Raw genomic sequence first — 27,489 nt, 5'->3', positions numbered from 1 at the left:
TTTGTTATTTTTTGCTGGTGGCTAGGCATTTAACTACCTTAATTATTCTGGAGATTGTTTTCACTTCTTTTACCTAGGGTTTTCTTGCTGGATGAATGTGCTGTCTGTCTGTTCTTTGACATTCAGTTCAGTTTTTTCTGGACCTCTAGCTTAGGTTTTGTTTAACAGATCAGAATTTTTCAGTTCTTGTTTTCTTGTTTCTTGCCCTACATGTATGGTGCTGTGCCCCACCCCACCCCCCTTAGGAGGGTCTACTCAGGTATTATAGGCCCCAGCCAGATTTTCCCAGACCAAAGTGGCCTCCTATCAGGAAGAAAGAGTCACCTGCGTCAGTTTTCCCTGAGGGTGAGACCCAGCAGTTGAAAGACTTTCCTGTGAAGTCTCTGGACTCTGTTTTTCTTATGCTGCCCAGTATGTGGCACTTGTCTGCCTACAGGTCCCACCAGCATAAGATGATGTGGTACCTTTAACTTTGGCAGACTCTCCCTGCTAGGGTGTGGTGGAGACAGAGGAGAGGTTGTAGGCTGGTTTAATGGCTTCTAATTACCAAGCCCTGGTTTCTGAATTCCTTAAGGGAGGGATTCCACCTGAGTTGGGCTTCACCCCTCCCCTGAGGAAGGCACAGGCTCCAGACAGTCTCTCAGACAAGCTTGTTTCTGTCTGTGCCTGGGGCAGTTGCAGCCTGAGAAGTCTTGCCACTATATCCAAAGGCAGTCCAGACTGTGTAGAAACACAGCCACAAAAACCTGTTTCTTTTTTTTTTCCCTATTTCCGTCAGCCCTGCCCCTTTGGTGCCTGGGGCAAACATGAGCGACTTCTGCTTTGACCAGGTTCACCTGAGCTGGGGGCCTCTTTTTAGTTGTCAGAATTTGTTAATTAATTCCGCAATTGGCGTTTGGTTGGGCTCAACCCCTGCTGCTGGCAAAGGCTCTTTCCTTTCCCCTCTAGGAAGCAGCCTGTGGGGGAGGGGCACCGGCCGCCACAGCTTGTGGAAACTCACAGTTGGTGGGGGGGGCTCACAGCTGGTCCAGCTGGTCCAGACTTGGGTACGTTGTGTGTCCATTCACTCACGTGGCCCCAGGAGCTGTTCTGTACTGTTCCTGGTTATTTAGTAGGTGTTCTGGAGGACGAACTAAATTGTGCACCTTACCAAGCTGCCATCTTGACGCCTCCCATCAGGACCAGTTTTAATGTTTTCAGGGTTAGACTAGGTGGACTGAGTACCTGGATCATCAGGATGAAACAATAAAACATATGTATGTTCCCTGTCCTAGACTCTCTAGGGGTTAAACTGAATTAAGTATTCTTAGTATCTAAGCTCTAAAAACAAGCCATTTTTTTGGGGTATAGTGAATAAAGAAGACTTTCCCCTAGTATACCCCATCTACTTGTTCACCTACCTGATTCCTACCTGTTCATCTACCTGGTTCCAGGATAAGATAATCTCACTGGAGAATAGCACTAGAGAATGCTAGCAACAAATTTGGTAATTAAACATGGTTTGGCTCTGTTGGTCGCTTGCCAGGAATTCATGCTTCAGAGAAAGCTATACAGGAATAGAAGTTTTGGATATCCAGGCAGGATCTAGATCAGCAGGCTGTAATAGACCAGTTATTGCAGACTTTGTATATGACCAGGACTGGTATATTTTATTATTTATTCCCTCAATCTAGATCTGAAACAAGACTCTGTTGTTGGCTGTGCTCTTCTCCCTAGGTTGTTATGTTGTCAGTGATGGCCTCATTCCAAAATGCTTTGTTTACTCATAAGGCCCACTAATTAGAAGCTAGCGCTTCCATTTAGTTAACCTTGCTGTTTTATCTCACTTAGTAAAACTATATTCTGTTGATTTCTGTATCATGGAGTACCAAGGACCAGTGTAGTTTCCCACCTTATAAAACTAAAACAAAGCAGACAAAATATATGTGACAGGGCCGCGGTGGCTCAGCGGGCAAGAGTGCTTGCCTGCCATGCCGGAGGACCCCGGTTCGATTCCCGGCCCCAGCCCATGTAACAAACAAACAAACAAAATATAATAAAAACAAGAAAATGTTTAAAGATGTTTCCCTTTCTTCCTCCCTTCCTTCCTTCCATCCTTCCTTCCTTCTCTGTCTTTCCTTCCTTTCCTCCCTCTCAAAAAAAAAAAAAAAAAAAAAAAAAAAAATATATATATGTGACAAAGGTTTTCAGACATGGGACAACAATAGCACAGAACAGTGATCCCTGAAAGGAGGTAGAGAAATGAGTTATAATGCCTGGAGGGTTTCCAGGCTATAGCATATGGAGTGGGGTGAGGGTGGGGGAAATAAAGCTCAGAAGTATCCCTGAATTGAGGAGGCAGAGTTCAAAGAATGGGGAGGAGGGCAGAGTATCAGAGAAGAGAGAGGTTCAGAGGTCTGCTGTGGGTTCCCTTCAAGCTTTCAGTTGACTACTGATCAGTGCACGAGTGTGAAGAAACTACAGAGATAGGGAAAGAACTACCAAAAAGGAGTAGGCTGAACAATCCATAGACATAACAGAGCTAGGCTACCACCAGCCAAAGTAAAGAAACCTAACACATGGGGATAGAGTAGTTATCAGAAGGGTGTTGCTTCAGTAGTGGGGACTAATTGACTGAAGTCTTTTATGGACCCACCTAACAAAGCTTTAAGCAAGTCTCAAATCAGATTGTTTTCAAGTAACTTAACTTGTTCCAGAACAAAGCTCCCACATATTTAAATGAATACAAAAACCCCAACACTGAAGAACATAAAGTTCATAGAATCTGGCATCCAATTGAAAATCACCAGGTGTGCAAAAAAGCAGGAAAATACAACCCATAATAAGAAAAATTAATCAGTAGAAACAGCCAGAAATCACAAAGATGCTAGAATTAGTAGAAAAGTAGAAAACAGCTATCATAAATAGACTCCATATGTTCAAGAAAATAGAGAGAAACATGAATTTAATAAGGAGACGTATGTAAGATATTAAAAAGACCAAATTGCTGAAAAGTATGTATGAGATGAAAAACACATTGATTGGAATTAATAGATTAAATACTACAGAAAACGAGAATAGTGAACTTGAAAACATAGCAATAAAAAACTACATGCTAATGGCTCCCAAATTTACAACTCCTATACTCACATCAAAGTGTTTACTTGACACCTGACATCTTAGATGACTTATAGACTTTTTAAACTTAACATGTCTAAAATTGAGCTGATAATATGCCTCACCCCTCCATTGCTTCCACGTCTCAACAAATGAAAGTCTACCCTTTTGGTTGCTCAGGTCAAAAACCTTAGATTCATTTTTTATTTTTATCACTCCCCATATCCTCAGCAAATTGTGTTCACTTTTTTTCAAGTTTTGCTCATATTATCACCTTCTCAATGAAGCTTTCCCTGGATACTCTGTCTAAAATTTCCCAATCCATTGCTATTTTTTTGAGTGAATAAAGTATTTCCCATGTGCCAGGCTCTGTTTTAGTTATTGATGATATAGTAGTAGGAAAAAAAAGGTCGTTTTCCCCTCTTTCTTCATAGAACTAATTTTGATAAAAGTCTTTAAATAATTGCTTTTTTATAAAAGTGGTATTGAGTTTTAATACAGCTCAAGTTATTATTAAAGACCAGCGACTGAAAGTATGTAGCTAAGCACTTAATTGTATAGCAGAGTTAATAATGCTAATAGCATAGCTCTTAGAAAAGAGAACACATTGTTTCTAGACTTATTTTCTTAAGAAACGACATATAAGAAGTAGCATGTGAAGGATAGGTGTGATTTAGATGCTGTTAGAGATGAAGGGAAAGGCATTCTAAGTGGAGAAACAGTATGAAAAAAAGAACAAAGGGAAATGAATATTTGGTATGTTGGGAGACCAACCTAATTAGAGCAGAAGGTTTATATTAGGTATTCCTTCATTAATTCAATAAATATTAATTGAATAATGAGTATGGCAAAGTACTGAGCTAGGTGTTGAAACAAGAAAAAACACAGGCCCAGGTGTCCAAAAGCTGTGTATTTAATGGGGGGGATATATGCTGTTATGATCTAGGGATGGCCTGGATTCTACCTACTGCAAGGCAGGACAGCATCATCTACCCTTTTGAAGGAATTACTACTAGGAAGAGGTAAAATATAACTAACTCACATTTGAAATCTAGATGATAGCCAAGACCGTGGGATTGGATGATTCCTTGAAGGAGAATTACTGAAAAAAGTGCTGCAGGGCAAGGGTTGATCTTAATCTCAGAAAATCAGCACAGGTAGTTAGCTAATAAGGAGGCAGAGAAGCCAACAGCAAAGGGAAAAATGGGAGGAAGGATATTTTCTTATAATGGAAACAGGAAGGAAAGTATCAGAGTCGGGAGTGGTCAGAATTATCCAAGGGGGCAGGTAAATCAAGAATAAGAACTGAGAAAAAGTAATTGGATTTGATGGGAGAATAGTCCCTGTAAACTTTAGAATTGCCATTTTACGAGAGTACTTAGGAACAGAAATCAAATTGCAGCATGAATCTGTTAAAAGGTGATTTTGAGTACATACCACAGCCATAAGCTTGTAATGAAGTTTAGTAATTAATTTCTAATAACTTACTGAAACTCTTAACAGAATAAACTTTGTTTAATGGCTGTCAGTTAACTGTGCAGACAATTTTAATTTTTTGTTAGAAACAAAATGTTATTAGAGTAGTTCGTGGCCCCTCAGTAGCAGTGCTCGATAGAGAGCCAGAACTCTCCCTACTCTCTGGTCATTGTTCTTTCTCTTCACATTGCTGTGACCAATGTGTCACTGTCTTTTTGTCAATGCAGGAAACCAGAGATAAACTCAAAGAAACAACAACAAAGTTAACCCAAGCAAAGGAAGAAGCAGATCAGATACGGAAGAACTGTCAGGATATGATAAAAACATATCAGGTATGCTTGACTCTTCGAATAGCTTAGTACAAATCACACTAAATATTAATACTTTTGTTTCATTAAATTTCTATATCTGCAGTATTTTAAGTGTGGAGTGGATTTGGTAGGATAGTTAAATAAAATGCAGATTATTTCCTATGTTAAAACACCTGAACTGAATTAGAGATCTTACTAGTTTCCAATGAAGTAAAAACTCTGGAAAGATATTAGAAGAATGAAGAATGCAAGGAAATGTAACTTAAAAACAACAAAAACCTCTGTATTATGTTACATATCTTAAGTCTGCTCTTCTTTTTGATGCAAAATTGAGTATTTAAAATTTTTCATTACAGTCATAATATTTAGATTCATAACTAGCTATGTATTTCACAATTAGAAAACTTAATTGCAAAGTCTTCACAATTCAAAGTATAAAACTTTCTAAGTGTCATACATTTTGAAAATTTCATTTCCATTAGGAGTCAGAAGAAATTAAATCAAATGAGCTTGATGCAAAACTCAGAGTCACAAAAGGAGAACTTGAAAAACAAATGCAAGAAAAATCTGACCAGCTAGAGGTGAGCAGCTTTGCTCTTTCTTTATCCTTGAATCTACAATAAATAAATAAATACTAAAAAAAGAAAACTGCTTTCTAGACATGAGAACTTAATGCTCTCTAGTTTTAGGCCTTTAGAAAGAGCGAAAAAATTACATTTTGGATTTTTCATTTAGTATATAACGATTTGTGGTTTCTTTTAAACTTAAGATGCATCATGCCAAAATAAAGGAGCTAGAGGACCTGAAGAGGACATTTAAGGAGGGCATGGATGAGCTACGAACCCTGAGAACAAAAGTAATTAAATCTTTCATCATTACTCCAGAGGAATGATAAGTATGGTCTTTAAATTTGGACTTAGTGTGATTTTTCAGATGAAGGAGAGAGAATAATTTATATAGAAATTTTCCAAAAAAGGGGGCTCAAGGGATTAGAATAGCAAATGCCTGGCAACAAAAATAGGTCTCTTGTTGAAATGAAAATGTCTTCTACTTTAGTCCTTTTGAATTTTTGTCAGACATATCTGTTTTACACCATGCTTTCTGTATTTATGATCCTTGGGCCTCTGCTCTAAAGCCAGTCTTCCCAGCACATTAATTGGGAAGAAAGTTGGACCTTAAGTGTAGGTGTCAGAAAATAAATGGAAGACTTTCTTTATATTTCTCCTGGGTGTATTTGATAGTCTTAGATGGGTAGAGTTTTAATCTCTAACAATCTACTAAATCCTGTCTGATATTTGTAGTCTTAACTGTAAGGACAATATCCTTTTTAATCTGACTGTATGAAATATCTCGTCACTGTAGATCATGAATTTATTTCAAAATGGGTGTTTAAATAACCACTTGAATATGAGATCACTTAATTTTAAAATTGTTTTCCTTGTGCTTTCTTATTTGTTCTCCTTGCCAGTTCTTTGAGGTAGGTAAGGGTGGTATCTCCCTTTTCAGATGAGGGAATGGAGGCTCAGCAAGAATAAAAGTGTCATCCAGGTATACTATCTTCATACTCTTTGGTAGTGTTTCAGAATTCGTCTTAGGTTATTAATATATATAACCACTGTCTGAAATAGTTTATTATAAAAAAGAAAATATTGTTCATAGTTGGTTATGATCATTTGATAGGTGAAGTGTCTAGAAGATGAACGACTAAGAACTGAAGATGAATTATCGAAATATAAAGAAATTATTAATCGCCAAAAAGCTGAAATTCAGAATTTATTGGACAAAGTGAAAATTGCAGATCATATGCAGGAACAGCTGCAAAGGTATAAAATGAGCAACTTCTATTTATGCTGATTAACAGGCTTTTAAATTCCCTCAAGATTCTCTTTTAAATGCAATTATTGCATTAAATGAACAATTTTATCGTTTTTGCAGTTTTACTAGCTAAAAAACTTTTAAATTTCTGTCTTCTTTAGATTGTTATAAAATCTTATCTTGAATCAAAGTTTATATTCCTTAAACCTGGGCAGAGGCAATTTATAAGATAGAATGGATTTATTAAGTCCCTCTATTCCTTAGTGTTCAAATTCTGTTGCTTATTCACTATTCTTGTTTTTTTTCTGAAAGGTAAAAATATCAATACATATTATTGATAGATTGATTGATTGATTGATTGTATGTAGTTGGAGACCACGAGCTGACATTACTCCTTGTCCTCATGTAAATCATTTAGCTAAAATCCACTCATGACATTACCTGGCAGAGCCTGGATTCAGGCTGATTGCAAATATCTTCTTTTTCACACCTCATTGATACCCAAGCTGCAGAATGTTAAAGAAATCCTCACCGTCAACCAGATTGGTGCTACTGTAAATTCATGGTCACAGCCTCAACTGGGATCTCGATACACCTCTAATCCTTCCATGTGGCCCTGGTCAGAGCCTTCTTCATCTTCCTAGCACCTGTTCCAAACCTGCTTTCTTTGCACTGTGTAGGGCCCTCCCCCTTACTTTTCTGCGTGACACTTAGCAGATGATTGCTTCTTACTTCATAGAATGGAAGCTGTCAGGTAACATTCTTTCAGATTCTTGCCATCAGTCCTATGAAATTGCCTGCATCTGTAAGCATTCTTCTTTCCTTCCCTTCTGTTATCATGAAAAAGTGTTCCTGCTCCTCTCTGAATCTAACTATTCTTGCTACTTCTACTGTTGATTATATACTGTTCTGCCTTCTTGGGGTTTTTCTTGATTATTCCTTCTTTATCCTTTTATCTTTCACCTTTCTTTATAAAAGTGAACTTTTTTCTTTCTGCATTTAGCTATGGTTAGATCTTAAAAAATCAAACTCCTTTGACCTTACCCTACCACTATGTATTTTCCCTTTCCTTCACAACCAAACTTCTCTGGAGAATCATCCATCCTGTCATTCTTTACTTTTTCATTTCCTATCTTTTCCTACTTCTCTCCACTACAATCTAGCTTTGACCTGCTATTCATTAAAAATTACTAAAGCCTTTCTTAAATCTAGTAGACACTTCTCAGACCCAGATTTCCTTGAATTTTCAGTATCTTTTAACACCACTGAGCGTATCATCTTTCTTGACAGTCTCTGCCTTTGTTCTCATCTTCCTTTCATGGTACTCCTCCTATCTTTCTTGCCACTCTTCCTTAGTCACTTCTGCAGGCTTCACTTTCTGTCCTAAAGCCCTCTTGTTCTCATTTTATTTTACCTCTAAGTTAGCCCAACTGTTCTGTTGTATGCTGCAGGACCTTCAATTCAATATTTCATCCCTTTCTGCTGGACAACAGATATACAAGAATCAAAGATGCCTCACACTTTAACGTGTCCAAAACTGAGTCATCTATCCCATCCACAAACATGCTTCTCCTCTTGTGTTGCCAGGATGAGTGATGACTGTAATGTCCACATGAATGCCCAATACAGGAACCTAGGAATCATTCTTACCTCTTCTCTCTTTCCCTCATGCTTCTATACTAGCCAGTCACAAAGTATTCTTGACAGCCCTTTAAAATCTTTCAAGTTCATTTACTTTTTACATCCTTCTGTCAGAAGCCATTATCAGATCTCATTTAGGTAACTACAAGTGTTTCTAAACTGGGTTTTCTGCTTGCTTCCCCCCTAAACCATTTCTCATACTGTGGTTAGTATAATTTTTTTTAAATCAGTTCTCCTCATATCCTTTCAGTGATTTGCCATTGCTCCAAAGATTACCTAATAAGTTAAATGACTTAGCATGGCTTGTGACACCATTAGAGACTTGCCTCTTGATTGTCCCTCAGTACTTTCCCCTTTTTCACTCTTGCGTTTCAGCCATATTTAACAAGTATTTATGTTGTCTCCTTTGCACCAAACCTTGTATTAGGTGCTGATGATATAGTGCAGTCCCTACTCATAAATATTGAATATCTCTTAGTACCTCCAAGAAGTCATTCTCTTGTCCCCTTCCCAGCTTTAGCTTGTGCTGTTCCCTATACCTGGAATGTGTTTTGTACCCCCACTAACTCCTGCTTTTCCTTTAGGTTAGGGGTCAGCAAACTATGGCCCACAAGCCAAATCCAGCCCACTGCCTGTTTTTATAAATAAAGTTTTATTTGAACATAGCCATGCTTATTCACTTATTGCTTGTGTTGCTTTCATGCTATGTTGGCAGAGTTGAACAGTTGCAACAAAAATCATGTGGACCAAAAGCCTAAATTGTTTAATGACTATCCTTCTACTGGAAAAATTTGCCAACCCTACTTTTAGGTAGTAGTTTACACATTACTTACACTAGGTTAGGTTGCCTACTCTGTGCTTTTATCATCAAAAATGTTTTATCACACATGTGCTTTTCCCACTTGACTAAAACCAAGTAGGGGTCATGTCGGTCTTGCTCACTTGTATCCCCAGCTCTTAGTTCCTGGCACGTATTATGTATTCATAGATATTTGGATGAATGAATAAAAGTACCTTTGTAGAGCATTTCATTAAATGAGAATTCCCAAACTAGTAATTTGTGTTTTAATAGTTAGATTTTTCTTAAATGTAAACTTTGTTTTTTAGAGGAAAGCAAGAAATTGAAACTTTGAAGGAAGAAGTGGAAAGTCTTAATTATTTGATTAATGACCTACAAAAAGACATCGAAGGCAGTAGGAAAAGGGAATCTGAGCTACTACTGTTTACAGAAAAGCTCACTAGTAAGAATGCACAGCTTCAGTCTGAATCTAATTCTTTGCAATCACAATTTGATAAACTTTCCTGTAGTGAAAGTCAGTTACAAAGCCAGTGTGAACAAATGAAAGAAACAAACTATAATTTGGTAAGTATAAATGTATACTTAATGTTTAAAGCAACATAACAAAAAGCATAAATTAAATTTCCCTAACAGCATAAAATAAAGCTCTTCTCTATTGGCACTGACTTTGATAATTTTAGAACCTGTAAAAAATGTCAGTATTTCGTTTTGACTGATGTAATTTATAATAAAATTTCTTCCTAAAATGATTATGAAGAGCATGTCACTTTTGAAAGTGAGAAAACCAGGGTTTCTGTCATTCCTAGCTGGAATCACTTCATATTGTTAAAAGTGATTTAAAAGTATGTAAACTTTAAATATATTTAGATTTTTATGGCTTCAAAATGGCTTAATATTTCCAAGTCTTCTATTTACTCAAAAAATAATAATTTGAGACTTTGTATAAAAATTTGAAGACATGCATCATATGTTGTTTTTCTTGTATAGAATGAATTCATTAATAATGCATCCCTTTTCATTATTTCATGAGGAATTTCAGTAGCTCAGTAAACCCTACCAAGGAGTGATAATAGAAGAATCTCTACTATGAAGGACCTTACATTTTTAATGTTTTAAGCTGAACAATAATGGAATTAAATAGTAAGATATTGGTGTTTTTTTTTTAATCTTACTTAATATTCAGGAAAGTAGATTGTTAAAAGAGGAAAAACTGCAAAAAGAGGAAGTCCAGACTCTGCAAGCTGAACTCACTTGTAGACGAACAGAAGTTAAAACATTGAATACCCAAGTAGAAGAATTAAAAGATGAATTGGTAACTCAGAGACGTAAACATGCTTCTAGTATCAAGGATCTTACCAAACAACTTCAGCAAGGTATAAAAGTCTTCCAACTTAGATCCTGAATGTTTTGGTTTCTTTTAATAATTAAGAATTGTATAGAAAAAATATATTTTACATCCAGTTCTACTGCATTATGATTGGAGCCATTAATGTATTAATGCTCATAAACCAAATGGCTGAACTTCTTATAGTTCTGTGCTAAAGGACATTAAATCACAGAATGTGAGAATTGGGAAGTACTTTAGGGCAGTAGTGTCTAAACTCTTTTGAATTACATGCTTAGGTTTTAACAGTTATTCTCCAATTTATATATGTATAAATTATAAACAGGTACTACTCTATCTTGTGTACATTAGGAAACATATGAATATAGAAATTTAAAAGGATATGACTAAATATAAGTAGAAGTTCAGGATGCATGGGTGGTTCAGTGGTAGAATGCTCGCCTTTCATGTGGAAGACCCAGGTTCGATTCCCGGACCATGTGCCACCCCGCCCCCCCCCCGAAAATATATAAATATATAAATAGAAGTTCTAATAATTTCTTCCTATACATCCCTGTGAATTGTCTTATATGACTTCTAGGGTAATTGCACCCATTTTAGAGACCATTATATTAGAGACCATTGAGACTGAACCCATCACTCTACAGAAAACTGAGACCCAGAAAGGTTGTAAATAACTTGAACTCCACAATTGACAGCTAGGACTAGAATCCTGATTTCTTTCATTTAAGAAATTTATACAGTTATTCGGTGTCTGTGCTGTGTGCTTGGGACAGATACATAGATGAATTAGACGTGTACTCTGACTTTCTGTTCCTCTTTACTATTCTCCACTGCTTTATTGGTGTTAGAATAGGGTGAAATATGGTAATAAAATCAGACACTTAGATTTACTTATATGAATGTATTCAGATATTTGTTGTAAGAATTCAGATTATTCTTATAGGTATAATCAAAGGAAAATTTGCAGGGAAATGAAGTGATTTCTGGTATTGTAGAGATCTTCTAAATCTTTCAGGGCTGACAAGTAGCTTGAACATCAAAAGTTGAATTCAGTGTACTTAACTGATGCCAGTGTCAGTTGTTATCATACTGTTGTTTCCATAGGTTTTCTGTTTGATCTGTATGTTTCCAGATGTCATTTTATATGAATTAAAGCTTCAACCCTCCTATTTAAAGTACATGTCATTTTATATGAATTAAACCTTCAATCCTCCTATCTAAGTACTAAAAGACATTTTAAGTCTTGTAGTTTTTCTCTTGATAAATATACCTATGGCCTAAAGTAAATTTTAAAATGAATAGAGTCTATAAAATTATCATTGATACCATTGTGAAAATGGTTATTAGTAAAAAGCAGTGTGCTTTTAAATGTTTTATTTTTAATAGTATGTGATGGTATTATTTTTGAAATGCCAGGAACTTTGCTAAGCACTTTAAGTTTAACATATCATTTTCTCTGCAGAACAGCCATGTGATGTAGGATTTATAATTTCCATTTGTAGATGAGGAGACTAAGATTCAGAGCAGTGATGTGACTTGCCTCAAATCCACAGTGACAGGACTTTCCACCTCCACAGTCCTTGCATTTCTCTTGTTGTCTATGGCATTTTTGCCTAAGTGATTTTAGCAGTGAAAATCAGAGATGATGGGAGCAAATGATCATAATTGTCATAAGTAATCCAATCTTTTTCCTTATAGCACGAAGAAAATTAGATCAGATTGAGAGTGGAAGCTATGATAAAGAAGTCAGCAGCATGGGAAGTCGTTCCAGTTCATCAGGTAAAAAACTATTGCTTTTACTTGTTATTTAGCAATTGACTGTAAAAACAAATAGCATTTTTTTCATTAAAAAAATATTTACATGCTTTTCTTCCATTTTGAATTACAGAAAATGTTGGTTGTATGTAATTATATTGTAAACTGTTTCAGTTAAGTGTTTAAGTTCTGTTCATTATCCTAGGGTCTCAAGTTTCTCATCTATCTTCCTACAACTTTTTTCTTACTTGCTTCTTTTATTCTGTCCAATAACTTCCTCTTCCATTTTAAAAATTTAGATTTGTGTCCATTTATATAGAAAGTTGTTGTATTATGTTGTCTTTCTTTTCTCTTTACTTTTATAGGAGTTTTTAACACCAGAGAACTGATGAAATGTTTATCATCATATGTAAAAAATATATATATATATATATATATATATGCACATTTTAAGTCTTTTAGTTTTTCTCTTGACAGATATACCTATGGCCTAAAGTAAATTTTAAAATGAATAGAGTCTATAAAATTATCATTGATACCATTGTGAAAATGGTTATTAGCAAAAAGCAGTGTGCTTTTAAATGTTTTATTTTTAATAGTATGTGATGGTATTATTTTTGAAATGCCAGGAACTTTGCTAAGCACTTTAAGTTTAACATATCATTTTCTCTGCAGAACAGCCATGTGATGTAGGATTTATAATTTCCATTTGTAGATGAGGAGACTAAGATTCAGAGCAGTGATGTGGCTTGCCTCAAATCAACAGTGACAGGACTTTCCACCTTCACAGTCCTTGCATGCCCCTCCATACCATATGGCCTCTCAGGAGTTACATATTAGGAAAGCAGAATTTCATCAACTATTACAATATGTGGAAGAATTGTATAGTAGAAAGAACATGGGCTTTGAAATTATAGCTATTTTTTGGACCTCCCCTCTACCGTTTATTAGTTGTATGACCTTGGATAAAATATATCACTTCTTATATATCACTTATTATTCCTTTGCAAGGAAAAGAGGATCAGAAATTCTTCTCACTGCTGTTTATCTAAATTATAGCTATGCTTACTTACATAGTGCTTACTATATGCTAGGCATTGTTCTAAGCTCACATATATTAGCTCATTTAAAGAAGGATAACAATTCTATAACATAAATAATAATATTCCCATTTGAAGATGAAGTAACCAAAGCACAGAGGGTTAAATAACTTTGTTCTAAATTACTCAGCTAATAATGGAGGAGAGGATTTGAACCTAGGCAGGCTGGGTCCAGAGCTTAACTACTATATTCTGTTACATTTCTCTCTCTTTTTTTTTTTTTTGTGGGTTTTTTCTTCTCTTACTCCTTTTATGATTTAAATTTGGGCTAACATCAGACTTGTTATTCAGACTTTTTCTTCAGTTTCTTGTTTCCCTATTCGTACTTCCTCATACTGTTCCTGAGAGACATAGTAGATCCTTTTGATACCTCTGTCACTATATTCAGAAACAAGAACTCATGACCTGTTTTGGGTTCTGGGTCCAACTCTTTTATATTGAATATTTAAAAACAACACTGAAATAAATATTTATGAGCCAAGAAATGACTCTAGGCTAAGTATAATATCTAAACTGACTTTTTTGTCTTCAGGGTCCCTTAATGCTCGAAGCAGTACAGAAGATCGATCTCCAGAAAATACTGGGTCCTCAGTAGCTGCGGATAACTTTCCAGAAGTAGACAAGGCTATGTTGATTGAGAGGATAGTAAGGCTGCAAAAAGCACATGCCCGGAAGAATGAAAAGATAGAATTTATGGAGGACCACATAAAACAATTGGTGGAAGAAATTAGGAAAAAAACAAAGTGTGTATTATAATGGTAGCATAATCTATGTTCAAAATAGCATTGTCCATAAAATAATATTACTATTTTTAAATTAATTATATCAAGAACCTATCTTTCAAAAAAAATTTTAGTTAAGTCACTCAATTTCCCATCTTTTATGGATTTAGGTTTTTGGAAATAGATGAGTAAAACACGGGTCTTTCCTTTAAGGCAACAGAGTTCAGTAGGCATTAATTTTTTTTAAGATACTAAAATAATTTTAGACTTTAAAGGAGGTGGTGGTTTATCTAGCTTGGTTACTTTATTTTTATGATTGTGTGTCCAAGAGATATATGTAGTTGTGAATTTGTTTCCTGTTAAATAAGACACGGTGGGTTAGTTTATTTATACAATTTATGTTATTTATACCCTTAGTAAGTATGAGGCACTGCTCCTATTGCTTTATAGTAGCTCTTTGAAGCCTTGTAACTACTCAGTGAGACAATGGGTTCTGTAATTTTGGATATGAGTTCATTGGGGCTTACGCCAAATAACTAAATGTTCCAAGGTCACCTCTCATTCTGTAAGTGACCCACTTAACGCTGGAGATCCAAACCCAGATCTCAGTAGCTCCAGAGTCTGTGCTGCACCATGTTCCTTTCACAAAGTCATATTCATTTAAATAAGAGCTTTCTTTTTATTGTGAGGCTTTACTGTTGACTTTTGAATTTTTATTTTGTAATAATGTTGGGTTATAGAAGAATACCCATGACTTTTAAAAGAAAAAGAGTAAATTGCAGTTCTAAGTTTAGAACTGAAAGTTTTAAACTGAAATCTGAGCTATAAAGAAAACATAGGTCTTTCCTTTAAGGCAGCATAGAGTTCAATAGATGTTAATTTTTTTTAAGATACTAAAATACTTTAATTATTATTTTGATTAAAGTAATAAGAGAAGAAATAGAAAATTATTTTGATTAAAGTAATAAAAGAAGAAATAGAAAAACAGAATTTATATATTTAATCTGAAAACCATATTAGAACAAAAATGGAATCATTTAAGAGACCATCCTAATAAGGAAAATACCATTCTTTTTCAATGTAGGTCTTTTAACCTAATAGGTATTTATTTTATGTTAATCATCTTTATACCTATGATTAGTTGACTCTTGAAATTCCAGTGGTTTTAAATCTGTATTCTTAAAACTGCAGTCCACATGTGTCGTTACACAACTGATATAATGTTTTGTTTTGTAGAATAATTCAGAGTTACATTTTACGGGAAGAATCAGGTACACTTTCTTCAGAGGCGTCTGATTTTAACAAAGTCCATTTAAGTCGACGGGGTGGCATCATGGCATCTTTATATACATCCCATCCTGCTGATAGTGGGTTAACATTGGAACTCTCTCTGGAGATCAACCGAAAATTACAGGCTGTTTTAGAGGATACATTACTAAAAAATATTACTTTGAAGGTATTTGTATTGCTCATTTACTTATCAACAACTAAATATTTTAATTATAAAAATGTTTCTTTCATTGTCTGATACAGCACATAGTTGGACCATTTCTGAAACACAAGGTAGCCACTTAGAGATAAAATTTGTGATTTCTTCATTTTGAAGAATGCAGTTTTTTAAACCAATAAGGAAAGATGAATAGAGAAAATCACTTGAGTTATTGGATAGACACTTGAGTTTTGTGCTAGGGAATAGGTTCATTTTTTAAAAGAACCTGAGATTAACAGTGGGTGAACTTTGACACAAATTGTAATTAATTATACTTAATTGCTGTAACAGGATTATTTAAGATTGAGACATTCATTTTCTAATGCGTTTTCCAGCTTTATTTTTTGCAGCTCTTATCTGTCCCAACTATTCTGTTTTTGCTGTATTTGGGTCTTGATATTTTAAAAATAATTTTTTAAGTCTAGTAAGTAATAATTTTATGGTCTAAAAATCGCTGTAGTTTCAGGGGCAAGTATGCCTTTGAAATGAACAATTTCAGTGAAATCAGTGTTGCATGCCTAGTTTGTCTCAAATAGTATTGACAACTAATCATCCCTCTTTCAGTTTCAAATTTTTAGGCAAAAATAGTTCAAGATGAATCTTTTTATTTATTATATTTAGTAGTTCTGTTTTCTCTTCCCTTTTCTCCCATTACATATTCCATAACAGGAAAACCTACAGACACTTGGAACAGAAATAGAACGTCTTATTAAATACCAGCATGAACTGGAACAGAGGATGAAGACCTAACACAAAGTAAAAAGACAAAAGCCACCCAAGGAACAGGTGCTGGTGACCAGTATTGTTGGAAACTTTCCCCTGCTTTGTGTGTCAGCCAGTAAAACGTGTTTGCTTCATCTGTACAAAAAGTATCCTTTTACAATACAAATGCATTGTTGTGTGTACTGTAAGAGGACAAGCTTTGATGACATTTGTTTTTCTGTGGTGCAATACAACAGCCTGTTATTGAATAAAGAAAATGTAATATGATTTGCCTAATAGTCATATAAAGCGCTGACTATTACTACAAGGGCTTTTAAAAACCTCTTCTCCGTATTTCTTTAAAATATGTAATATCAAAAACGATTCAGCTTTTTAAAATTATGCATGAAAAGACAGGTGTTAATTTTTCAGTAAGTAATATGCTATTTCTCCAACATCAAGAAAACTCAAGAAATGATAAAATTTCCAGTACTTTGAAATTCAGGTTATAGTATTTGATAGTGTCTTAGGGATGCATATGAGTACTTAAATCTTTAATTTAATTTTAGTTTTAATGAAAGCTAAATTCACTAGAAGAGCTAGTTATTGATAACCAACAGTGATCAGGCATTGTTATTTCTTTGTCCCATATCTTTCTTAGGTAACTTCTTTTTTTAATGTGATTTTTAGTATAAAATCTTTTTTCAAAATCTGATTGGGTTAGTAGTTGAATTTTCAAACCTTTACTTATTTAAAATAGGGTTTTAAGTAACATGTTCAATTAGAAAATTCATGTGGACTTCAGTTATGTTTTAAAGTCTTAAATGGATCCAATCATTAGAACAGAAAGATGAATATCAACTCTTTTAAACTGAAATACATCAGTTTTACTGATATCAAATGTAAAGATAAATGTAATCATGTTTAAGATATTTATGAAGAGCCAGTCCCAATGAGAAATCAGCCTTTGACACTGTAAACCATTTCATGTGAGCACCATTCTTTCCTATTGATATACTTATACAGTGTAGTGAAATTATACAATTCTCTATAAGAAATGTGGTGTATTTTTAAAAATTTAATATGCAAAATAATAATATCTCCATAACCAAGAAATTTTGGAACCAAATTTATGCATCTTGTCAGATTTTTACAATACTTACTTAAGATGTGTCCTTAAAAGTTACCAGCCAAACATAATATCAATTTTAGTCATTGAATTTTTTTTATCTCATAATTTCTCACCTACTATGATTTCTGCTTGTGACTTTTTGTATTTCATTATATTCAGATCATTTCTGTAATAGGATGTCTTGGCTTATGTGGGGATATTGTAGCAACCCTCGTTTTATTTGTAATTTTTACTTTGAAATAATTTAAGTCTTACAGGACAGTTGCAAAAATAATACACACCCCATATAGAGAACTCCAGCTCCCCCCCAGATACCCAGATCCACCAATTTTAATATTTTGCCACCTTTGCAGTGTCATTCTATCTTTGTGTGTTTGTTTTTACCTGTTTCTGTCTTCTATTTATCTGTTTTCAGAACATTTGAGAACATTTATACACATCATACTTCTTGAACACATAATACTTCCATGTATGTTTCCTACAAGCAAGGATATTCACTTGTGTAAATCACCTTAAGTGCAGTTATCAAGTAAAGAAATTTAACAGTGATATAAAGCTTGTAGTGTATAATCCAATTTTTTCTTTTGTCCCGATAATATTTTTTGAGCCTTCTCTTCTCCATTCTTAGATCCCATCTGATATCATGTATTGCATATAATGGTCATTATTTCTTTTTCTCATTCTTTTTTAAAAATTCTGGCAATACATACAACGTGAATCTTCCCATTCCAGTCCCTCCCAAACCTGCCATTTAATGTGATTAGTCACATTCACAATGTTGCAGTAGCCTCACCACCATCCATTACTGTAACATTTTCCTTCACCCTAAAGAGAAACCCTACACTCATTTGTATTAACTCTCCTTTGCCCCTACCCCCACCCCCAATAACCTGTTCTCTACTTTCTGTCTGTATGAGTTTGCCTATTATCTGATAATTTCCTTGTGGTTAGCATGTGGAAAAAGCCTTATTTTTGTTTAGAATGTTTTTATCCTTTTTTCTCTCCTCGAAGTAAGTTTTGAGGCAATGGATTAAAAGCCTTTAAATAATTGTATGTGCTCTAAGAGTTGTACTCATGATGACAATGTCCCTTTAATGTGTTTTAGCATTTTAAAAACCAACTTTAACATTTTTAAAAAAGATAATATATTTACTAAGGATTAGATAATTCCATGTGGTGTCGTATTTTTTCTGTGTATTGAGTTATAGGTTGTCATCAAAAAGCAAATATCATCTTATTTCAGAATGAAAATATAAGTTCAAAGAAATTTTATTTTAAAAATAGTTATAAAAGTATCAATCTTACTATAATGTATCTTTTTCTTTTTACCAAATAATTCATCAAAATAAAGAAAATAAAAGGGTAAGTGCAATCAAATCAGAATTATTTTCCCATTTGTTTCTAGGCATACTATTGATACTCCTAAGGACTAATTAGAGTTGCCAACATAACTAAATTTGCCTGGCTTCTCATATGGTATAGATTCATAAACTGCAATATTTATTTAATTCTCCAAGACATATATATAATAGACCATATAGTGATCAGAACCGTAGGTCTTTTGTCTGTATACTTTTAAATCTATATATTTATATTTATTAAAGACAAAAATGAAGCATTCCAGTATTAATATTTGTGGCACCATCCACTTGAAGTTTAATGATGAAACAATTTTAGAAGAAAGCCATTATAAAATATATTGTGGGGTGGGCCATGGTGACTCACTGGCAGAGTTCTCCCCTGCCATGCCAGAGACCTGGCTTCGATTCCCCATGCCTGCCCATGTTAAAAAAAAAGAAGGAAAAAAACCACATTGTGACTGTTTTGTTACTCTTCCCCCACCCCCATAAATGTAAAAAAAAAAACCTAAAGAAGTCTTTTAAAGAAAAGACTTTGTTTTCTTTTTGTTCTTCTGTATCTAATATATCTTTTTGTATATGGATCACAACTGAACAAAATAATGTATAAAAATGTGTGTGTTTTTATATATATATATAAAACAGATATCTTGTACAAACATCTCCCAAAATAAGGATTTAGAGGACCTTCTACCTCTTACTATATTGAATATATGAAGAGAAGAATGTAGTATCTGGAAAAGGAAAATGGTCAGGATAAACCTGAGATCTGGGGGAAATTTTATTATATATGTTCATTATTTTCTTAATTGTATACATCAAAGATTGTCTTGGTTAGAGGACAATATTCTGGTTTCTTTGAGAAGGAAATGATTTATTTTGTTTGTATATGTGTACATTTCACATGGTTTTCATTTTAAGTGAACACTTATTATGATTCCTTTTGTCCCATACTACTTCAGACTTTAGCCATTTGTTTTAAGGATTGAAAATAGGGGGTTTGGGCAGAAGAAGGAGATTAATAGCACTTTTTTTTTTTTTTGGTTTAGTTTTTATTTTTTAACTTGTATCTTCATAACCATTTAAAACAATTAGGCTCGGAATTAAGTTTTATCAGTCTACTAACATGCTATTTATCCATTTATTAAGCACATTTATTGAGTACCTACTATTGCCAGGCACAATACGAGACTTGTGCTGTATCAGAGACCAGACCAGACAGGGCACATCTCCCACATTTGGAGCTTACTCTCTATAGAATGTAGCTAGGAGGTCATAGGATCAGGTCTTTAGTTCTCTGCAGCTCATAGCCAGTCCCTTGTAACAGGCTGGTAAGAGGGTTAGTCTACATGTGCAAGGAGATGGCCCAGAAATCTCACTTGGATGTGAAGCTTTGGGAAAATGAGGTATGCTGAGAGCAGATTGCTGTTTTCATGGTGGTTTTGCACATTTCCTAACTTGTCACAGTTTGAGGTTTAATTAATTCCTAAAGAAAAGGGGGGAAAAAATCCAAAGACCATAAAATGGCCTTAGATTTTTGCCATTTTAGTGAATTATTAATGCCTTTCTGATGCTCATAAAGATGAATCTAATCATGTTGTCATACATGTTTCTAAACTTTGTTTTGCAATATGTGAATTATTTTCTATAAATTTTTACATGTAAATTTAGACCAAGATTTACCAGTAGAAGAAAAACATTAGAAACCATTAATACTGTAAATGTTATATGAGTCACCCTGGTGAAGATATTTTTATAAATCATGTTGTCATTCAATATCATTATTTTGCCTTACGAATGTTAATTCCAGTGGCCTATTTTTCAATAACCTTAAAAAATATATATTTCTTGACATTAAAGTTGTTAATTTTTAACTAATACAAATTGGTGGCACTAGAAGCCTGAAATTTTTCCAGGCCAAACATGAAATAAAAAAGTATCCAAACAAAGAATTTTCAAGAAAATAACAGACAAGAGACATCCTTGTATAGGGCAGGCCATGGTGGCTCAGCAGGTAAGAATGCTTGCCTGCCAAGCCTGAGGACCCGGGTTTGGTTCCCAGTGCCTGCCCATGTAAAAAAAACAAAGAGACATCCTTGTATATTAAAGATATATTTTTCTTCTGGAATGGAATTCTTTTTAGGTATGCATATGACTGTCCATTTTGACTATGGTAATGAAACTTGTTTATCTTCCAAAGTTCATATATATATATATGTGCATTGTACAGATAATCTTTGATTATACTGTTCATTTTGTAAATATATGTCTGTATGAAATGAAGTTTTTCAAGAAGATTCTATGTATATATTGTACTTATTAAATAGGTAATACCTATTGTACCAAGTTTATTTTAATGGCATTTTTATTATTAGTTTACATATACTGCTTACCAAACAGACTGATTCTCCAGAATGTTGGCAAGGTGGTTCAAATTGCTTGAATTTTCTTTTTTAAGTCAAACTGGGAATTTTTGCTTTCCATATTTGTCTTTATTCTACCAATTATGGATTTGATGCCAGTTGAATGCAAATTAAGTTGAATGCCAGCATATATTTTAAATTTTCATTTCAGTTATTTATAGCAAAACTTGGCCTTCTAAAAAAGGCTCTAGGCCCAAGTCTTTCTTTATTTTCAAATACAAACTAGTATTTAGGAGCTAGTCAGAAATAAATAAAATGTATACTGTATTGCTTTTGTCTTTTAAAAATGTTTTCCTTTTGAAATGATAGGGAACGCCCTTCAAAAGACAAACATATCAAGGGGGTGCATTGGGAATGGATGCTAATTAACTGCTTTTGAGTGAGGCTCAGGACAATTATATGAGGTAGGAAACTGAGGCTCAAAGTAATTTTCACAAGAAACTTAGTAGGAATTTGTTGCGCTAGAATGTGAATACAACTTGGGGATTTATTTTACTATTCTAATCTACTTCCCCAAAGTCAAAAGTTCTCATACCTGTCACTTGTTGAAAGTCATATTATAGATTCTTTTTCTATACTGGTCTGTTTTTAAAAAAAAAAAGATCAGTAATCTATCAATTTAAAGATGTGTATGCTGTGGGTGTACAGTTGAACTGTCTCTAAGGTGAAGACTTAGTATCTCTTTTCTTCCTCCCCCCATTGTCTTTTGACTTAGTTCTTCCTCTCACTTCAAAGAAGAGAAATAAAACCAATCATTTTATTGTCTCTTAAACTTAGTAACGGTTGGGGGGGGTGGGGGGGATCAGTTAATTTGAAGATCATATAATTCTCTTGACAGTCCAGGCAACGACTAGTTATTCCTAATGTTTTTGAACTGCCTCTGGGTATACCTTTCCATGCTGCCCTGTTTATGACTTTAACAGAGACTCCCTTTCCCTGCTCCATCTCTTTCTAAGGCAACCAGAGAACAGCGAGGGCTGTAAAGTGCTTTGGATTTGGAAGACCGCACTCCACTTCACTTATTGTGAAGCCTTAGACAAGTCATTTTACCTCTTTGAGCTCCAGTTTTCTCATTTGTAAAAGGGGCAAGATAAAACCTATATTGCAGAGCTGTTCTGTAGACTAACATGAACAGAGAAAGAACTTTGTAAACTGCAAAGCTCTGAGATATGAACATCTTATTTAGTTAAATCTACAAAAGTAAGTAATTTATGTTTACAAAAATATTTTTATAGAAAAATGTTGAATCATGCATATACGCATGTGTTATAAAAATTATTGCTGTACTGGAACAATATTTACAGCAAAGTGAAAAAAATATTGTTCTAGATACATCCAAGTATATATGTAAAGAAAAAGTTCTGAATGAGCACAGAAACCAAACTTAACAATGGTTTCCCCTGAGAAGTGCTAGACTTTCATTTTTCACTTCATATTAATGTTTAAAAATTTTTTTCAATAAGTATACTGTTTTTACTATGGTTAATTTAAAAAAATTATTTCTAAGAATCATATCCCATGCCTGGCACTATAGGACTGCATAGCAAAAGAAAAGGAGGCATGGAGTTAGTATGTATGTGTATACATTTATTATTTGAAAAGATTGTATTGTTCAGTGTTCTCCTCCCTTGAGAGAGATTAAATTTGGAGGAAGGTAGGAAAGGGTGGTGTGTGTTGCTGAAAGGGAACAACATTCATTTGAGCAGCATCCCCTGAGACTGTAATCCAATTCTAGTTTTCAGACCTTTGTTTTCTTATCCCACCTCTCCCCCCTCCTTTTTTTTAAACAGTTTTACTGAAATGTCACATATCATACAATTCATCCATTTAAGATATATAATCCAATGGTTTTTAGTATATTCACCAAGTTGTGAAACAATTAATTTTTTAACATTTCCATCATCTCGAAAGGAAACCCTATGTACTCTTTAGCTCTCACCCTGACAATTCCCCTATATCCCCATCCCTGAGAAATCACTATCACCTTTCTGTTTTTATATATCTGCCTATTTTGGACATTTAATAGAAATGGAATCATTAAAATGAAGTCTTTTGTGACTGGTTTCTTTCACTTAGCGTAATGTTTTCAAGGTTCCTCAATGTCATAGTGTATGCAGTACTTCATACCTTTGTATGGCCAGATAATTTTCCATTTTATGGATATACCACATTGGGTTATTTCCACCTTTTGGCTATTATGAATAATGGTGCTATGATCACCCATGTACAGCTTTTGTGTGGGCATGTTTTCATTTTTCTTGGGTATTTACTTAGGAGTAGAATTGCTGAGTCATATGGTTACTCTGTATCTAACTTTTTTGAGGAACTGAAAATGGTTTTCTAAAGTGGCTGCACTGGTTTACATTCCCAGTAGTGTATGAGAGTTGATATTTCTCCACACCCTCACCACCTCTTTAATTATAGGCATCCTGTTGGGTATGAAGTGGTATCTCATTGTATGATTTGCATTTCCTAAATCACTAATGTTGAGCATCTTTATGTGTACTTGTTGGCTATTTGAATATATTCTTTGGATAAATGTAACTTTAGATCATTTACCTGTTTAAAAAAATATTTTTTAATTATACAGAAGTTGTAGGTTTACAGAAAAATCATGTAAAAATACAGCATTCCCATATTACCCCTCCCCCCATTATTAACTCTCTGCATTAGTGTGGTACCTTTCTTAAAATTGAGGAAAAAATGTTATAATTGTAATAATAGTCCAGAGTTGATATTAGGGTATATTTTCCCCCATATACCATGCTATTATTAACAACTTGCATTAGAGTGATACATTTGTTACAATTCATGAAAGAACATTTTAATAATTCTATTAACTAGTTCATCATTTGCAGTAGGGTTCACTGTGCTATATAGTCCTATGTTTCATCTTTTAATATTTATTCTAGTAACATAGATATGACCTAAAATTCCTCCTGTTAAACATATTCACTATATATAATTCAGTACTATTCATTACACTCACAATGTTGTGCTACCATCATCACCATCCATTTCCAAAATTTACAGTTATCCCAAATAGAAATTCTATGCAGATTAAGCATTAACTCCCCATTCCCTACTACCAACCCGACCTATGGTAACCTGTATTCTAGATTCTAACTCTGTGAGTTTGCTTTTTCTAATTATTTCATATCAGTAAGATCATAGAATATTTATCCTTCTGTGTCTGGCTTATTTCACTCAAGGTTCATTCATGTTCATGAACAAGAACTTCATTCTTTTACACTTTTTTTGTGTGTATGAAATATATATAAATAAAATCAATAAATTTCCAAGTACATTTTAACAAGTAGTTATAGAACAGATTTTAAAATTTGGTATTTGTTACAGTTCCACAATTTTTTTTTTCTTCTAGCTGTTTCAAGATACTGGAGACCAATAGAAATATCAATATAATGATTCAGCAGTCATACTCATTTGTTAAATCTTATCTTTTCTGTTATACTCCTTATCTTGAAATAATAAACATAAAGGCAATAAATTCAAAGTACATTGCAACAATTAGTTGTAGAACAACGTTTCCACAATTTTAGGTTTTTATTTCTAGCTGCTCTAAGGTACTGGAGGCTAAAAAAATATCAGTATAATGATTCAGCCCTCATATTGATTTGTTAAACCTGACTTTCTCTGTGTAACTCTGTCGATAATATGGGATGGGGGTGGAACTAGTTGATGTTCTGGAAGGGCTGGCGCCTCTGCATTTTAGGACTTATCTGGTCCAGGGACCCATCCAGAGGTTGTAGGTTTTAGAGAGTTACTCTACTGCAGTGAACCTTTGTAAAATCTTGTATAATGCCCTTTATACTCTTTAGGATTAGCAGAAATGGTTTTGGTTGGGGTGGCTAGTTATGGTAGGTAGCAATGTCTAACAGGAGCCTGCGTAAGAGTGACCTCCAGTGTAGCCTCTTGACTCACCACTGATAACCTTATTTGTTACACTTCTTTTCCCCCTTTTGGTCAAGATGGCATTGTTGATCCCACAGTGCCAGGCCAGGCTCATTCCTGGGGGTCATCTCTCATGCTGCCAGGGAGACTTTCATCCCTGGATGTCATGTCCCATGTAGGGGAGAGGGCAGTGGTTTTACTTGCAGAGTTAGGCTTAGAGAGAGGCCACATCTGAGCAACAAAAGGGATCCTCCGAGGTGACTCTTAAGCATGCCTATAGGTAGGCTAAGCTTCTCTGCTACATACATAAGCCTCACATGAGCAAGCTTCAAGATCAAGGGCTTGGCCTATTGATTTGGGTGTCTTTAATATTTGGCATAGTATCCGGGGTTTACCCAGTGGTAAAGTTTAACAGTTCCCTAATTGTTCTCCAATCCCTCAACGGACTTTGCCAATACTTTTTGATTATCGGCTTAATAGACTCTGGGATGTATCCAGGCATTACACTAAGCTACACAGGATTAAAGGCTCTCATTCTTATTCTGGCTTCCTGTGTTTAGATTGTTTAATCTATCCAGACAGGTTAAGTGCTACAGAAAACCTAGGTTCTGGACATACTACAACTTTGGTCCTTTGGTCTCAAAGACTAGGTGAAATTCTAAAATACATGCAATGTCTTCCTTATCCCTGTATTCTGACTTATCTTAACCCCAACCCGATTGGCTTCATTCTTATCTCTAAATACTAGGTTATACATGTACAAAACAGCCCCTCAAAATCTTGAAATAACAATTACCACTCTGGACTAAATGTGACTGCTATAAAAGCGTACAATCTATGCTGCAGTTTTCTTAACGTATTTTCTAAATGAGATCATACAATATTTGCTCTTGTTTCTGGCTGATTTTGCCTCACCAAATGTCCCACAGGTTCATTCACAATGTTGCGTGCCTCACAACTTTGTTCCTTTTTTGTAGCAGCACCGTGTTAGATCATTTATTTTTCAGTGCATCTTTCAACCACCTCTCTCTGCTGGGTCTCGTGTATAATGTCCAAAGTCAACAATCCAACAACACTCTCAATTTTAGATAATTTCATTGTTCCCAAGAAAAAGATAGCCAATAAACACACCCTCACCAAATAGAAAATCCAAACCCTCCCCTAACTCTTGGCCCTCCCCCCATTATGTACCCCTGGTATTGCTGTAGTACTGTTGATGTTTTCCTGTTAAACATAGCCCAGAGAATGCAATATTATTCTCCCCCCATCCCCCCAAATTATACACTCTTTGTACAGGAGTCATACCTTTGCAAAATAGTTCATGAAAAAACTTATTTATATTTATAGCGTTAATAAGCTTTAATGTAAGGAAGTGTGAGTCTTCCAACTTCGTTTCTTTTTCAAGACGGTTTTGGCTTTTGGGGGCTCTTTACCATTCCAAATAAATTTGATAATTGGCTTGTCCATTTCTGCAAACTAGGCTGTTGGAATTTTGATAGGAAGTCTAGACAAGTAGCTTGTATCTCAACACAACACCTGTTGTCTCCTGCCGTGTGATTGGCCCTCACTTAAAGCTTCATTGTCAATATATTTGTTTTTTTGTTTCTGTGGTGCTTTCGAAGAAATACAAATACCCCAACCACTGCCCCTAACCCAATAATTTTTTTTCTTATTAGAACATAGGCTCTGGATTGCTGTCACCAAAAGCCGACCATTATGCTAAGCAAGATATACATGTAAAATAATTTTTCTTTCCTTTTCTAGATTTTCTGCCTGTTTTTGGATTGTGTGTTTTTATGATTCCATTTGATATAATTGGCTTATTAGTTACACCTCTTCCTAAAATTTTTTTTTAGTGCTTACGTTAGGGTTTACAAACTAGCTTAAAAATATGGAACACTTTATGCCTCTGTTGCGTCATCATTCTGCAGAGGTCATGCTTATCTTCTTGTGCTGACCCAAATTTACTACATGTGCTGCTGAAGCAAGCAGCTTCTTCAGATATTCCGCCCACTGTTCAGTCTGATGACCCGAGGTTGGTAAGCAGAAACAAGTAGGCGCTGCAGAACCACAGAGCTCGGAGATGAAGAGGATTTAGAAAACATCTAGTCCCGGAGTGACCAGACTTTCACGTTCCACTTATTAGTAGGATTTCAAAATAAAATTCTGAGGTTGCTGACTTTTATTTTACTAAATAAGGGTCAAGAAGAATTACCATTCATCTTCACAATTTCATAAAAGGATGTTTCATCTTTCCCACCCCACCCCCTCCCTAAAAAAAAGGTAGAAAGTGACAACTTTTCAATTGAATGACTTTCGCTCTAGGAAATGCTCTATTTGTTTTTCTCACTTCACTGGAGCCTGGTTTTGGAAACCACAATCCATTTCAACCCCTTATTATAAGATGAGG

The 27,489-nt window shown here is 34.6% G+C and overlaps 1 protein-coding gene and 1 non-coding gene across 2 annotated transcripts in view; one reads left to right on the top strand and one right to left on the bottom strand.

Moving 5' to 3' along the window:
- CCDC186 (coiled-coil domain containing 186) overlaps nucleotides 1–16,553 on the top strand; it is a 49,527-nt gene extending 32,974 nt beyond the window's left edge. The window contains exons 7-16 of the mRNA XM_077126091.1: nucleotides 4,800–4,904; nucleotides 5,366–5,464; nucleotides 5,653–5,739; nucleotides 6,564–6,706; nucleotides 9,447–9,702; nucleotides 10,322–10,511; nucleotides 12,185–12,265; nucleotides 13,874–14,084; nucleotides 15,300–15,519; nucleotides 16,222–16,553. Of these exons, the coding sequence (XP_076982206.1) occupies nucleotides 4,800–4,904; nucleotides 5,366–5,464; nucleotides 5,653–5,739; nucleotides 6,564–6,706; nucleotides 9,447–9,702; nucleotides 10,322–10,511; nucleotides 12,185–12,265; nucleotides 13,874–14,084; nucleotides 15,300–15,519; nucleotides 16,222–16,302 (1,473 nt within the window). The 3' untranslated portion in view covers nucleotides 16,303–16,553. The remainder of the gene's footprint in view (nucleotides 1–4,799; nucleotides 4,905–5,365; nucleotides 5,465–5,652; nucleotides 5,740–6,563; nucleotides 6,707–9,446; nucleotides 9,703–10,321; nucleotides 10,512–12,184; nucleotides 12,266–13,873; nucleotides 14,085–15,299; nucleotides 15,520–16,221) is intronic.
- A 10,411-nt stretch (nucleotides 16,554–26,964) lies between these two features.
- LOC143654673 (U6 spliceosomal RNA) lies at nucleotides 26,965–27,067 on the bottom strand. Its single transcript, XR_013161871.1, has one exon. It is a non-coding gene; the product is annotated as a U6 spliceosomal RNA (small nuclear RNA).
- Nucleotides 27,068–27,489: the final 422 nt, after the last annotated feature.

Source organism: Tamandua tetradactyla, chromosome 13, assembly GCF_023851605.1.
Source record: "Tamandua tetradactyla isolate mTamTet1 chromosome 13, mTamTet1.pri, whole genome shotgun sequence".
NCBI classification, from domain to species: Eukaryota; Metazoa; Chordata; class Mammalia; order Pilosa; family Myrmecophagidae; genus Tamandua; species Tamandua tetradactyla.
The sequence above is the reverse complement of the archived record's forward strand: the minus strand, read 5'-3'. Positions and strand labels throughout refer to the sequence as shown.